The 12043-nt window shown below is 39.2% G+C and overlaps 2 protein-coding genes across 4 annotated transcripts; both read right to left on the bottom strand.

Moving 5' to 3' along the window:
* Positions 1-259: 259 nt before the first annotated feature.
* On the bottom strand, positions 260-8158 carry LOC121656893 (heterogeneous nuclear ribonucleoprotein R). 3 transcript variants are annotated; one of them, XM_042012115.1, is made up of 15 exons: positions 7992-8158; positions 7169-7329; positions 6961-7079; positions 6778-6885; positions 6578-6691; positions 6053-6229; positions 5328-5463; positions 5002-5207; positions 4763-4912; positions 4556-4677; positions 3932-4470; positions 1973-2033; positions 951-1011; positions 575-716; positions 260-400 (listed from the first exon to the last, which is right to left on the bottom strand). In XM_042012115.1, exons 2-12 carry the CDS (start codon positions 7323-7325, stop codon positions 1999-2001), a joined length of 1863 nt encoding a protein of 620 aa, XP_041868049.1. In that variant the 5' UTR covers positions 7326-7329; positions 7992-8158; the 3' UTR covers positions 260-400; positions 575-716; positions 951-1011; positions 1973-1998. The 3 variants fall into 3 exon arrangements, with proteins under 3 accessions (XP_041868049.1, XP_041868050.1, XP_041868048.1); XM_042012116.1 differs by having other exon boundaries at positions 951-1014; XM_042012114.1 differs by lacking the exons at positions 260-400; positions 575-716; positions 951-1011; positions 1973-2033 and having other exon boundaries at positions 3042-4470.
* A 1422-nt stretch (positions 8159-9580) lies between these two features.
* LOC121657046 (ATPase inhibitor A, mitochondrial-like) lies at positions 9581-11770 on the bottom strand. The gene is made up of 3 exons (XM_042012405.1): positions 11603-11770; positions 9964-10076; positions 9581-9871 (listed from the first exon to the last, which is right to left on the bottom strand). Exons 1-3 carry the CDS (start codon positions 11684-11686, stop codon positions 9730-9732), a joined length of 339 nt encoding a protein of 112 aa, XP_041868339.1. The 5' UTR covers positions 11687-11770; the 3' UTR covers positions 9581-9729.
* Between the last annotated feature and the right edge of the window lie 273 nt (positions 11771-12043).

Below are 12043 nucleotides of genomic sequence, written 5' to 3' on the forward strand. Positions count from 1 at the left end.
AGGCGGCACCTAGGAGTATGTCCAATCAGATTTCAGCTGTGGCCAACGTCACCCCGGACCTTTCTAGCTCCGCCCCTGCAGCGCTGCCCGCTCTACAATGTTAACGCCTCTGAAATGCCTGTAGTCGCTTACTCATTTGGCTGATTGTGAACACAATTTAGAATTAATGCACCAGCGGTCATTCAAAATACATTTTAACATAAAATATCACAACATTCATATGACTGTTAAAAAAAGTGCCAAAAAAAAAAAGCAAACAAACGTGTAAAGACATTTATTTGGGTAATACATATTGTACAATTTTCAGTTTAGATATTCTCCTTTCCTATAAGACTTGAAGCAGAATCGAAGCAGTGGTTTGCTAGATGTGAAGCTGTAGGTCACATATTGTCCTCCATTTCTGTCAAAGTGAAAAGACAAAAGAACATTGAATGGGGGGGGGGGGGGGTGTACTGTCCTCTTATAACTCAAAGATGGACAGCTCAACAGGTTTGTTGTGGCATTTATATTTAGTGACACTAATCAGTTTATAAATTAAACATTTTTCCTACACTAATCCACAAACACCTCTTACCTTTGATCGCTGTTTGGATGAGGGCAGACAAGAAAGTTGCTGCATTTTCACAAACTTCAGTGTTGATAAATCCAACTTTAGGTGTCTGAAATCCTACAGAAGATCTGGCTCACACCTGGTAGGGGCCAATGTACCGACTGAGCTATAAAAAAAATAAAATATAAAAAGGGCCACACAAAGACATGCTAACAAATCTTGGATGTTTCTCTGGAATGGTCTAACCAGCAAACCCAAAACATTGTTTAACAAAAGATTGTACAAAGCTTTATTTTGGAGAAATATTCACAGAACTCACTTGCTCTGGAAGATTAAATATGTTGATAAGATATTAAACATTTTAATGGATCTGAGCGTTATTGATAATGAACAGTCTTACCAATCAGTCTCTCCCAATTGTGTGAACTCATTCACATGGATGTGGGCAGCTCCATTACTGCCTGCTGACAAGAGGCAACATATAAAGACACAGTTCTGATATGAGAAGATGTTTAAGTGACACTGCAGCATTTGATGGTATTTTGGTGCTAAATCAAAATATCTCAACAACTACTCTATGCTGTTTTGTGTTTATTTTTATTTTTTTACATCCCAGTTTTACCTGGAAAATACAAACAATGCAGACTTTATACCGCCATCATGTGGTGATAAAAAGTAAATTCACGTTTTGAAGTGCAGCCATTGTTCCTAAATAAGCCAATATCATAGATATTTTAGTATCCCCAGTGCTTTCTGCACAAATTTAAAGCGACCGTTCTTGAAAGGACAGAGCAACACAATACCTAATTTTCCTTTTCAGAATATGGACAGTAAATGCAACATCGAAAAAAGAAACAATGGATCAGTAGTCATGCTGGCGTGGAGCTGCTACCTCTAGTGGCACAGGAGGGGAAATGTCGTTCTTCTCCATTGCCCCACTCGCAAAAATGTGTGCAGACAGCTGACGTGACTTTGGTGCAGTGAGCTGAGACATGCGGCAGGTGCGTGCATGGCTTTGGATTTATAGCGATTTCCAAATCCTTCCCTGGCTGCCTTCTAGCTGTTTAATCCAGTTTAAAGAGACAGCCATTTGACACCTAGAGGTGTGCATAAATTCTATCCGTAAGTGAAAAATGTGCTGTCTGTGAAGACATATGCCCTGATCATATAGCCCCTTAACGACCAAATTATACAGGAAACAAATTTTGTAGTGGTTTTTCAGTCAGCTTGAGTGACTTATCTTCTTCATAGCTTAGAAAAGATATATAACTCTTACCTGATTTTATTTTTAACATCTGATTTACAGGACAGTATATAAAGCCAGGGTTATTTTTAAAAATAATATATTTGTAACTAGTGCTTCTCCAGTGATTAAAATTAGCTACAGGAGAGGAGACAGTACTCTGTGCAAGGCTAGCTCACCCTTGAGTACCGTTCAGGTGAGTTCTTCATTCTAGTGGTGCCGCTGCCATTGCTTCTCCACCTAGGCAGGTTGGAATAAGAGGACAGACACGTGAAACAAAAGACAATAGCATGGTACCAACAGGCAATACCTAAAAACAAACTTGACATTAACAAAATTCTAACAGGCGATCTCTTGCTATTGGTGAATGCCAGTTTAAAGAATTTTAACCCTCTAGATGGCCAGATCCTTGGTGTCTTCAAAAGGAGATTTGTTGAGGTGATGTGCTGATTTTGGGAGGAACAAAATTAAATTCAAACAACTCAGCATACAAGAAGAAATCCATTTAAAGTCAGATGTGGTTCTAACTGGGTGTCACTGTTGAGATTGTTCAGGTTCACGACTTCTCACCATTATCCAAACTTGCTCTCGTCTTTTCAGTTTGTGACGGTGTACCGAATCAAAGCTTCAGTAGATGTCAGCCCATATTAATATATAATCTACTTGAGAAAGGTGTGTAAAAACAATGGATTTCAAGGTACTAATAATGATCATGTCCAAATATGCAGGTAAATGTTTATTTGGTTGTTACAGTATAGGTTTAAGCACAAAAGACATTTTTTTTTTGTAAGGGTAAATTGCTTTTCTCCCTCATCGTAACTAGTAAAGAACATTTTGTTTATGGTAGGCTGAGATTTACTTAAGCATAAACCATACACCTGTTAGCACAGTCTGAAAGAGGTAAACAACGCTGGGGAATGGTAAGGAGTCAGATTTACAGTTTGATCCTTTAATTGTTGGTGGCATTGCTGAAACATTTTCAATAAAAAATCTGTGTGCAGGAAATCATTGCATTCTGAACACACTGAGGAAAAAACGGTTCAAATCCTGCTTGACCACCGTATCATCCAGACACCTTTCAAGTTCTCGTTCCGTTGTCTGACTGCACAATTTCAGTCTTTTGCAGTTCTCCTTTCAGGGACAAGAAATTTGACTTGGGTAAGAAGTTCTTCCAAATGTGAGAATTGAGATTATAAATCAAATCAAATATTGAAAGACAACACTGAATTTGAGTATCTGACAATTGACTGATTCTCAGCTGAGTTTTATTGAAACTGAACAAACGTAAAAGTTATAAATACAAAGAACATCAGAGAACAAACTGCTATGGCTCTTAAGGTAAGCCAAACCGAATTCTACTGGGCAAGTTTAAAGAAAACAAGGAAGTTATGGTATTTGTTTTAAAAAATAAAATAATCACAATTTAACTACTTCTAGAAATGCTAGGCATACACTTCGAACATTACAAAACTTTGATTTTCTTCCTTCCTGTGGATTCTTTTCTCCACCATAGCAAAAAATGAAGTATGAAGCTCTAACCATATGCATTTATTTACAAGCAAGTCCCTAAGCAGCTATGAGAAACCACAAATAAAGGGAGTACAAGAAGGGGAGGGAAGAATGAGGACATAGACAAAAACTTCCTGCAAGGCAAAAATCATTATTTAATGTCTTCTCAGATTTTTTAGAATGAATGTCCACGTTTTAGTAAATGTTCATTGTTGGCTTTAAAAGGACCAGGAACAAAAAGTAACAATAAAACTGTTTTTGTGTGTTTGTATTTTTTTTTAAAGAAAAGTCCCAATGTTACCGTAGGAGTAAGAAATGACCATAACGGTTAAGTTCATTTCTTCAGCCAAAAGGATTTCCAGCCAATCTTGAGCCAATTCTGCAGTCTGTCCATTTTTTTCTGGCATATATACAGATTTTATTTCGTGAGGGATGAAGAATAAAAAGTCAATCACAAAATTGTGGCCAATCTCCTGTCTTTTTTCTTTTGTTGATGTTTTTTTTAAATTTTCTTTATTTTCTCTCTTTTCTTTTTTTGCTTCCAAATACCTTTTGATGGATCTACTTCCACTGCTGCCCATAAGAATCCTGTGAAAACTCCATGGTGTCATTACTGTAACCATAGTTACCGGAATAGTCGGCCCCTTGCTGCAGGGGCTGCTGGGCGATGGGCTGGGACCCCCAGTTCTGTTGGTTGTTGGTCTGGCGGCGCTTGGAGTCAGGCTGGTTAAACACGTCTGCCTTCCTCTTTCCGCCGACGTTCCCCCCACGATTACCCCTGGCACCACGCGGACCACGGCCTCTCTGAGGCTGGAAAGGGGCTCCTCGCCCCCCTCGGCCACCCCTAGGACCACCAAGGGGTGGCCCTCTTTGGGCATAGCCACCTCGGCCTCGGGCTGGAGGAGCACCGCGAGCCCTGGGCGGTGGAGGCCCTCCCCTGCTGGGGCGAGTACCACGACCCCTCATGCTATACACATCTTCATACCCGTAGTAAGGGTCCTCATAGCCACCACGGTAGTCATGATAGTCGTAGCCATAGTAGTCATCATAGTAGTCCTCATACCCATAGTAATCAGGTGGATAGGCATAGCCCCCTCGCCCACCACGACCCCTGCCTCGACCTGGTGGTGGCATGCGAGGAGGTGGGTAGTAGTAGTAGTCATCATATCTGTAGAGGATAGGGCTTCATCAGTTTAACTGCTTAAATTAAATTGAGTTGGATAGCTGACCAGTCACATGCCTGACTGACTCACCCTGCATTCCTGGTTGTCTGCCGTGCTGCTTGCCGCTCTTTTCTCTTCTTGTCTGGGGGCTTTGCCAGGACAATCTCAATTTCTTCTCCACCCAGCTCTTTACCGTTCATCTCATCCATAGCCTGATCGAGCAGAACAATCCATTACTGTAAAGTACACAGAATCATCACACATGCAAATGCTTTGGCCACAGCATGAAAAACACACCTTTACTGCAGCATCTCTTTCCTCAAAATGTACAAAAGCATAGTCTTTCAATTTCTTCACTCGCTCTAGCTTTCCAAACTGTGAGAAAGTCTTCTCAAGAAGTTCTTCAGTCACTGCTGTAGCGAGCTTCCTCACAAAGAGTACCTTTACCTACAACGATGCAAAAATGAGGAATTAGTAAACTTAAAATACAGAGGACTATAGATGTGTTTTTTAAAGATGACAAGAGGTATGCTAACCTTGGCCATGACCTCTGGGTCTGGTTCAGCAACAGGGTCAGCCCACTCCACAGTGACAGGGTTTCCCCACACTTTGACTTTCCCACTCATAAGGCGGCGGCGTGCCTGTGCTGCAGATTTGTGATCCTCATACTCCAGGAAACAAAAACCACGATTTTTCTTCTTATCATCTGGCTGGTGGTACAATATTACTTCCTGGAGACCCTCTGTGAGGTAAAACAATAACACCTCTGACTACAAAAAAAAACTGTACATTTCTATTCATGTCTATGGGTTTGTGGTAAGAAGTTTAAAATTATATTCATCGCTGTGCTTTGGAAACAAACCTGTGACCTTGCCAAAGTCTTCGAGTATGCTTTCCCTTGTTTTGTTCTTTGGAATTGATCCAACAAATAGACGATTGTTTGCAACAGATATACACACTCCCAAGTACTTGCCAGGGCGGATTTCATGGTTATCACACTGAAAATAAAACAAAACTGTAACTTCTGAGCAAAAAAATAACAGCACTGATTGCAAATACATAAATAGAGGCGAACTGATCCGCTTTTTGGGGGTTCTGATCTAATATCTGAAATTTGGAAACTGGCCGATATTGATAATTTCAAATACCAAAAGCAGATTATGTGAACATTACTGTAATTATGGTTATTATTGCTTTTGTTATTGTCTAAGGTTTCATTAGGCTGTAGTGTACCACACAACATGAAATATTTTATGAACTGATTCTGCATCAACATATTTTGTTTGGCCTAAGCCTGCATAATATGTATAATTTGTAAACATAGGACCATAAAAGGTCCCCCTTTAAATCGGTGAGGTGGATTGGGGGAGATTTCGCCAAATACTGTGAATCACGTTAATATCGGAGCTCAATATCGGATCGGTCTCAACTCTGGTCATAAATTACATGGAATCAATATTCCAGATTACAAAAAAAACAAACAAACAAGCAAAAAAAAAAACAACAAAAAAAAACAAAACAAAGCAATAACCCTTGAGTAGTGTCAGTGTCGACTTGCTAATTTCAGAAATCTCAAAAACTACTTACAAGCTTCACAGCCTTTTGTGCATCCTCCTTATTGCAGTATGTGATAAAGGCATAACCTCTGTTTTGACCAGATAGCGGGTCCATCATTAACCTGAGATCCCAGATGGGACCAGCTGACTCAAAGAGGGGCACAAGCTCATCTTCATACAAATCCCTAGGGATTTTTCCAACAAACACCTGAGAGAGAGAAGAAAAAAGATAGACATAGATTAATGTACAGATTTGCAACATACATTATACAGGACAGCAGCTTGTTATACGTCCTATAGCCACCCTCTAAAAAAGGTAATCAGTGTTAATATTCTCAGATTAGGCTCAAAATATTGTTTTCGGCTTTGTCCTCTTAGTTCAGTTTATTTAAATTCTCTTGAGTGTTGTGCAGAACTGGTAATCATTTGTGTATGAATGTGCTATTTAATCAGATCTGACAAGTCAAACCCTTTATGAAATAAAATAAAATAAAATTCAAGTCATCAACTCCTGACAAAACACATCAATCCATTTGTTTATCAATTACAGCTCTACCTCTGTTCCAATCCCTGGTTGTATGCCTTTGAACATGCTCTCAGGTGGGGGGCCTCCATATTTTCTTTGTCCAGTTGTAACATCCAGGGTATATCCTGTCCGCTCCAACAGTGCCTGAAAAACATGTAATAACATAAACCAAACTACAGAGGGATACCTAAAAATATGAATAAAAAAAGCTCAAGCAAACAACAGTTTACCTTTATTTTTGCCTCGTCTGGGCCCTTGGTGGATTCTTGTACTTTACTTCCTTGTTTTTCCCTTTGCCTGTATGTTTTCATGACTCCGCACAGGAATGCACTTTTATTCTAGATTTAAAAACAAATTACACATTAAGTGTTGCATTCGACATTAAATAAATCTCTTGTCAAGGGCAAAACTACCTGCACATGGGACAGGTCACTCTCTTTGAACTGCTGCAACACAGTGAGTGCTCCCTCTTCATTAAACTCTCGTAGGGCATCAATAGCCCTTTCATCCAGGTCAACATATGACACCAAGCCTGCAGTAACAAAAAAAGGCATGTCATGGTAAGCTACAACATTATATCTATTTATCAAAGTTAGAATGGTCATAACAACAATTACCCACCTGTTTGAAAGATGTTATCTAGACTTTCTGCAACTTTCTGCGGCAGCCCTGCTGCAATTAGTGTCTTGTAGTCCTCCGTGTGTTCTGCAGTCACATCCATGGGCTCTTCTTCCTCCTTTACCGTGCCAGAACTACCATTCATTTCAGCAGCAGCCATTCTCCTGTAACAAAACAATCAATGAAAACTTTTTTCTTCTGTTATTTTTGGAAATTGTCCAATAGAATAAAACTAATAATGAAAAACACAAGGATTCATAAACTTCTTAGCACGCAATTATTCAGCTATCCAATACCAACTACAAACAGTTTATGGTAATGTGGTTTAGGGTTTGTGGTTACAACCATTGCCATTTCATGTACTGCAAAAAAGAATGTGAGAATCAGTTTTACCTCATATAACAAGGGCAACAGCAATAAAAACTGTTTGACAATCAAAGACGACGAGGAAATTTTGATATATTTCAAGGCAAGATAAACCGGTCACTTGAAGAACCCACCAATTGCCACAGTCCCGCCCCCTTCACATGCAGCCTGCTAACTAGCGGTGTAAAAGCGTTTTAATGTATAATATTTACACAAACAGGCTTTCACCAGATAGACATAATTTCAACTAGCAGTTAACGTCAGATGTATATCAAAATATCCCGAGCAAGCCGGATTCGATTACACGTGTATTTTATTTTTGATTTAATAGCCCTAGCGGTTAGCTTTCTGGCTAGCTAACAAGCGAGCTAACTAGAAGGCCTCGTCGTGCAGACAGGCATCTCTCAAGAAATGAAACGCACGTCGTACAAGGTTCAAATAGATAGTTAGCAAGACTTACCGGTAGAAATAAGATAACTAACTGCGACGTCTTTAAAAATACAAAACTACTAACTTGCCGAAGGTATAAGAAATGCCTAATACGAGTAATGTTTGTGTCCAGCCCACGAGACAATTTTCCAGACACCAACGGTCTCGTCGTCGGCTCGCCCGAACAACGCCACGGCTCTGTAACCATCGCGAGATCTCACCGAGAACACGAGAAAGGCGAGTGGTGAGCTCGTATATGCGAGCAAGATTGATAAAATATTCCAGAGGCACATTTTCTTTACTTCAGGGATAAATATGGTAAAATAATCAAACAACGGGGCCATGGTAATAGTATATATATATATATATATTAAAGGAGCATCATTTACTTACACTGCCTCAAACATGAAATTGTTGAGTAACAAAGAAAAGGGTATAAAAATATAAATGTACATATATATATATATATATATATATATATATACACTCTCACATTTATACATAAAGACATACACGTATACACACACACACAAAAATACTTCTATGCACATGCTGAAGGGAAATGTACAAAAATGATGGTGGTATATGATGATTTATTGTACTTGATCCCTTTCAGGTTGTAAACTTGAGGATTTCTAATTGACTGCTGAGCAGCATTTAGCATCCTGATAGCTGTGGTATGAAAACTATCCTTTAATCTACTAGTCTTTGTTTTTAATTACCTGAAATGTCTACCTGAAGGAAGATGTTCCACCAGTCTGTGTCAGATCCTGAATAACCCTCAAAGTCTTTGAGACAGTGAAAGTTGTGCAGTTCTTTAAGAGAAGAGAGAGGGCAACCGACAATCTGCTGGGTGACCTGTATAGCCCTGTGCAGCTTTTTTCTCTGTGCTGCAGTGCAGCTGGAGAACCAATGTGCAGCAGTACAATGACAGCAGCAGTGTTTCAGGAATGTTATTCTTCCCGAGAACCTTTAGGAAATAGTCTCTTCTGGGCCTTCTTAGTGAGCTCAGCGGTGTGGGTCTCCCACGTCAGGTCTTCCCTGATGTTAACTCCCAGGAAGCGGAAGTCTGTGACCCTCTTTACATAGATCCCTTTGACAGTAAGTGGTTGAGCACTATCTGCCTTCTTCCTAAACGCCACAACCTGCTTCTTCATTTTTTCAGTGTTGAGAAGAAAGTTGTTCCTCCTGCACAAAAAGTTATTAGATTGAAGAATTATAAAATGTAAGAATCCAAAAAAGGTAGGAAAATGCCTTATTAAAATAAATTTTTTAAATGCATCTTTCTAGGTCACTTGGGTGTGTGTGTGTGTGTGTGTGTGTGTGTGTGTGTGTGTGTGTGTGGGGGGGGGGGGGGTCATTTTACATCCGTTTTTGCAATACACACATTTTTAGAAAATGATGGTTAAACTGTCCTGCAGGCCTGACCAGCTTCACCTTAAAAAAGTAATAAATATGGGAAGCCAGTTTTCAGAAAAGAATGCACACTTCTATTATGCCAGTAAACTAACCTTTGACCCAGTTTTAACCCAATAAAATCCCATTGTTTTGTACATACGGATTAAGCCTAATCTTTTCAATAGAAAATTAAAAAGTGAAAAACAACTTGACAACAAAAGGAAAATCAATCTTTTTATTGTTTTAACAGTCATATTGTCAGTACGATGTCTCATGACTCATGACTTGACCAGCAGATAATCAATATGTGACCATTCCTGACTTGTCTGACTGCTTTGTGAGGTAGAGAAATAACAGCAAGCTTCTTTGCCTCAGTCGTCATGCTGAAGCTTTCTGATTTTGCCCTTGTGGCGGTCAATTTCCCTCTGTAAGCGCTCAATCTCCTTTTTGTGGTGCTCAATCTCCTCATGGTGATGTTTCCTCAGCGCCTCCAACTGCTCCTGCTCCTTCTGCCTGTAGGTGAAAGAAAATGCAGAGGGTTAAAAGGAAAACCAAAAGACACAGGCCTGAGTTTTCAATCACTGCCGTCATGTCTCGCTACTCACCTAAAGTAACGCTCCTCCTCAGCTACTGCTCGCTTTCCCAATGCACCTCCTGCCTCTCTCACAGTGCCACCACCACCTCCACCTCTTCCTGCTCCTTTACCCAGCTCACCAAGCTAGAATACAGAAATGTTTTCATACAAATTGATAGTTGGCAACTTGATTAGCAACAACCCATTAAGATTATGGCAAATGTGCAAACATTTGAAGTAATCTGGTATTCTCTATAAATCAGTGAAACATAAATCTGATTTTCATCTAAGCCTCAGATCAACATCACATGTTGGGTGCTGATGGGAGCAATGAGAAATCATATAAATTAAATTAGTAATGTCCCTTCTGATATTTATTTTCAATGAAGCATTTTGGATGGCTGTGGCTAATGTGTTCTCATCATACTGTTTCCCAGGACTTAATATAAAAATGCTACTTCATTATCAAGATTGGCTAATTCAAAGAGGAAAGAAAGCAAGAGAAACATGACACTGGCTGCTCACACACACCCTCCTGTCATTTATTTACAGTCATCTCAATCAGTGCTAATACATGAGAATTACTGAGCACAGATGGAAACTGCAACTGCAGAGATGGGACAGATTTAAATTTCTCTTTCTCTATATGACGACCCATTTCTCAAGTGCTTTTAATTCACACAAGTGTGATATAAGCTAAAAAAGAGTTGTTTATCACCCGATCCTGTTTTCTCAACATTTTCTGTTGCATAAGTTCATGTTCAAATAGTGGTAAAGTAACCACAGCCTCTATTAGAGGTGACTGTGTAGTACCTTATAGATGCATAATGTTCAGCCAACGGGTGCTGTAAGTTAAAAGGAACTAAAATTTGGAACAACATCCCAGCTGATGTTAGAAACTGTCACATTCAAAGTATTTAAAACAAAACTCAAATATTAGCTAAAGAGGAACCAGACATGTAAGCACCAGTAAATATTCTTTTACTTATGTCCTATGTCTCAAGTGTTGGATTGTGTGGATGGTTTTTGTCTTTGATTCTGTTATTGTGGTACTTTTATATTTCCTTGATCTGCCTGGGACTACAGATGGAAAGTAGCCACTGACTAATTCTGGCATATTCAAATTTTTATGTCCAATAATATGCACGGTCCCTTTTAAATAAATACATAAATTATAGAAATAATATTACATAAAAGATTTTGTAGGCTGAAAGGTTCGGAAATTCAGAACTGCATAGAGATAACGGGAAACCTGGATACTTTAATAATCATATAGAGGTGCTCAAAAAGACTAATGTTAAAACTTTTTTCTGTGATATAGATATATCAACCAATTAATCAGCTATCACCACAAAGCGTTTGTCTTTTGTGAAGGGACTCTGTGCCCTTGACGGGTCCCCACCCCCACCTATCATCTTTCCTAAGAAACAATCGATGGATATATGTTATTGTTTTCATTTATAAGATAATTACTATGCTGCAGTCTTATTTGATTGCAGATTTTACTTTAAAGATCCTAATTAAACCTGCATCTGGTAGTACCCTGACTAGACATGAAGTTACCAACTAACTGACCAGCTGGCTTATCTGACTACACGTGTGGGGGTTGAAATGATCAAGCTAATGCTAACAGCAGCAAACGTCAACATTTTTTTTTTTTAACAGTTTACCTGATCAGATTGCATTCTAATCTGAGAGAAGACGCATCTCCTTAGGCTTGATCTCAGGAAAAGTGTCGCCATTGCAACTTTCATGTGAATTAACGCCACGGAAACAAGGGAGGGAAGACTTGTGTCAGCTTCTGCTAGTCCTCCTGACTACTATTGTGGGTCGAAATGTGGAATTTAAAAGTAAGTGGGCGTGGTGAAAACTGTGCATCACATGAGGGCTCAGTGCTGCCACCGCCTGGCCAGAGTGGGAAAGTGCGTCAAAGATGTTCTGAACACAAACTGCTCAGATTTTGGTTTATAGCTTTTTACTTTTTATTTTATTTTTTCTAATTTATTTCTTCCCTTTTTATTGTATATATTTATTTATTGATTTCACAAAATATTTACATAGTTCTGTTATTATGGCTCTGGAATTGGCTAAACTAAGGAAGTTTGCAAGAA

The sequence above is a fragment of the Melanotaenia boesemani genome, chromosome 17, assembly GCF_017639745.1.
Source record: "Melanotaenia boesemani isolate fMelBoe1 chromosome 17, fMelBoe1.pri, whole genome shotgun sequence".
NCBI lineage: Eukaryota > Metazoa > Chordata > Actinopteri > Atheriniformes > Melanotaeniidae > Melanotaenia > Melanotaenia boesemani.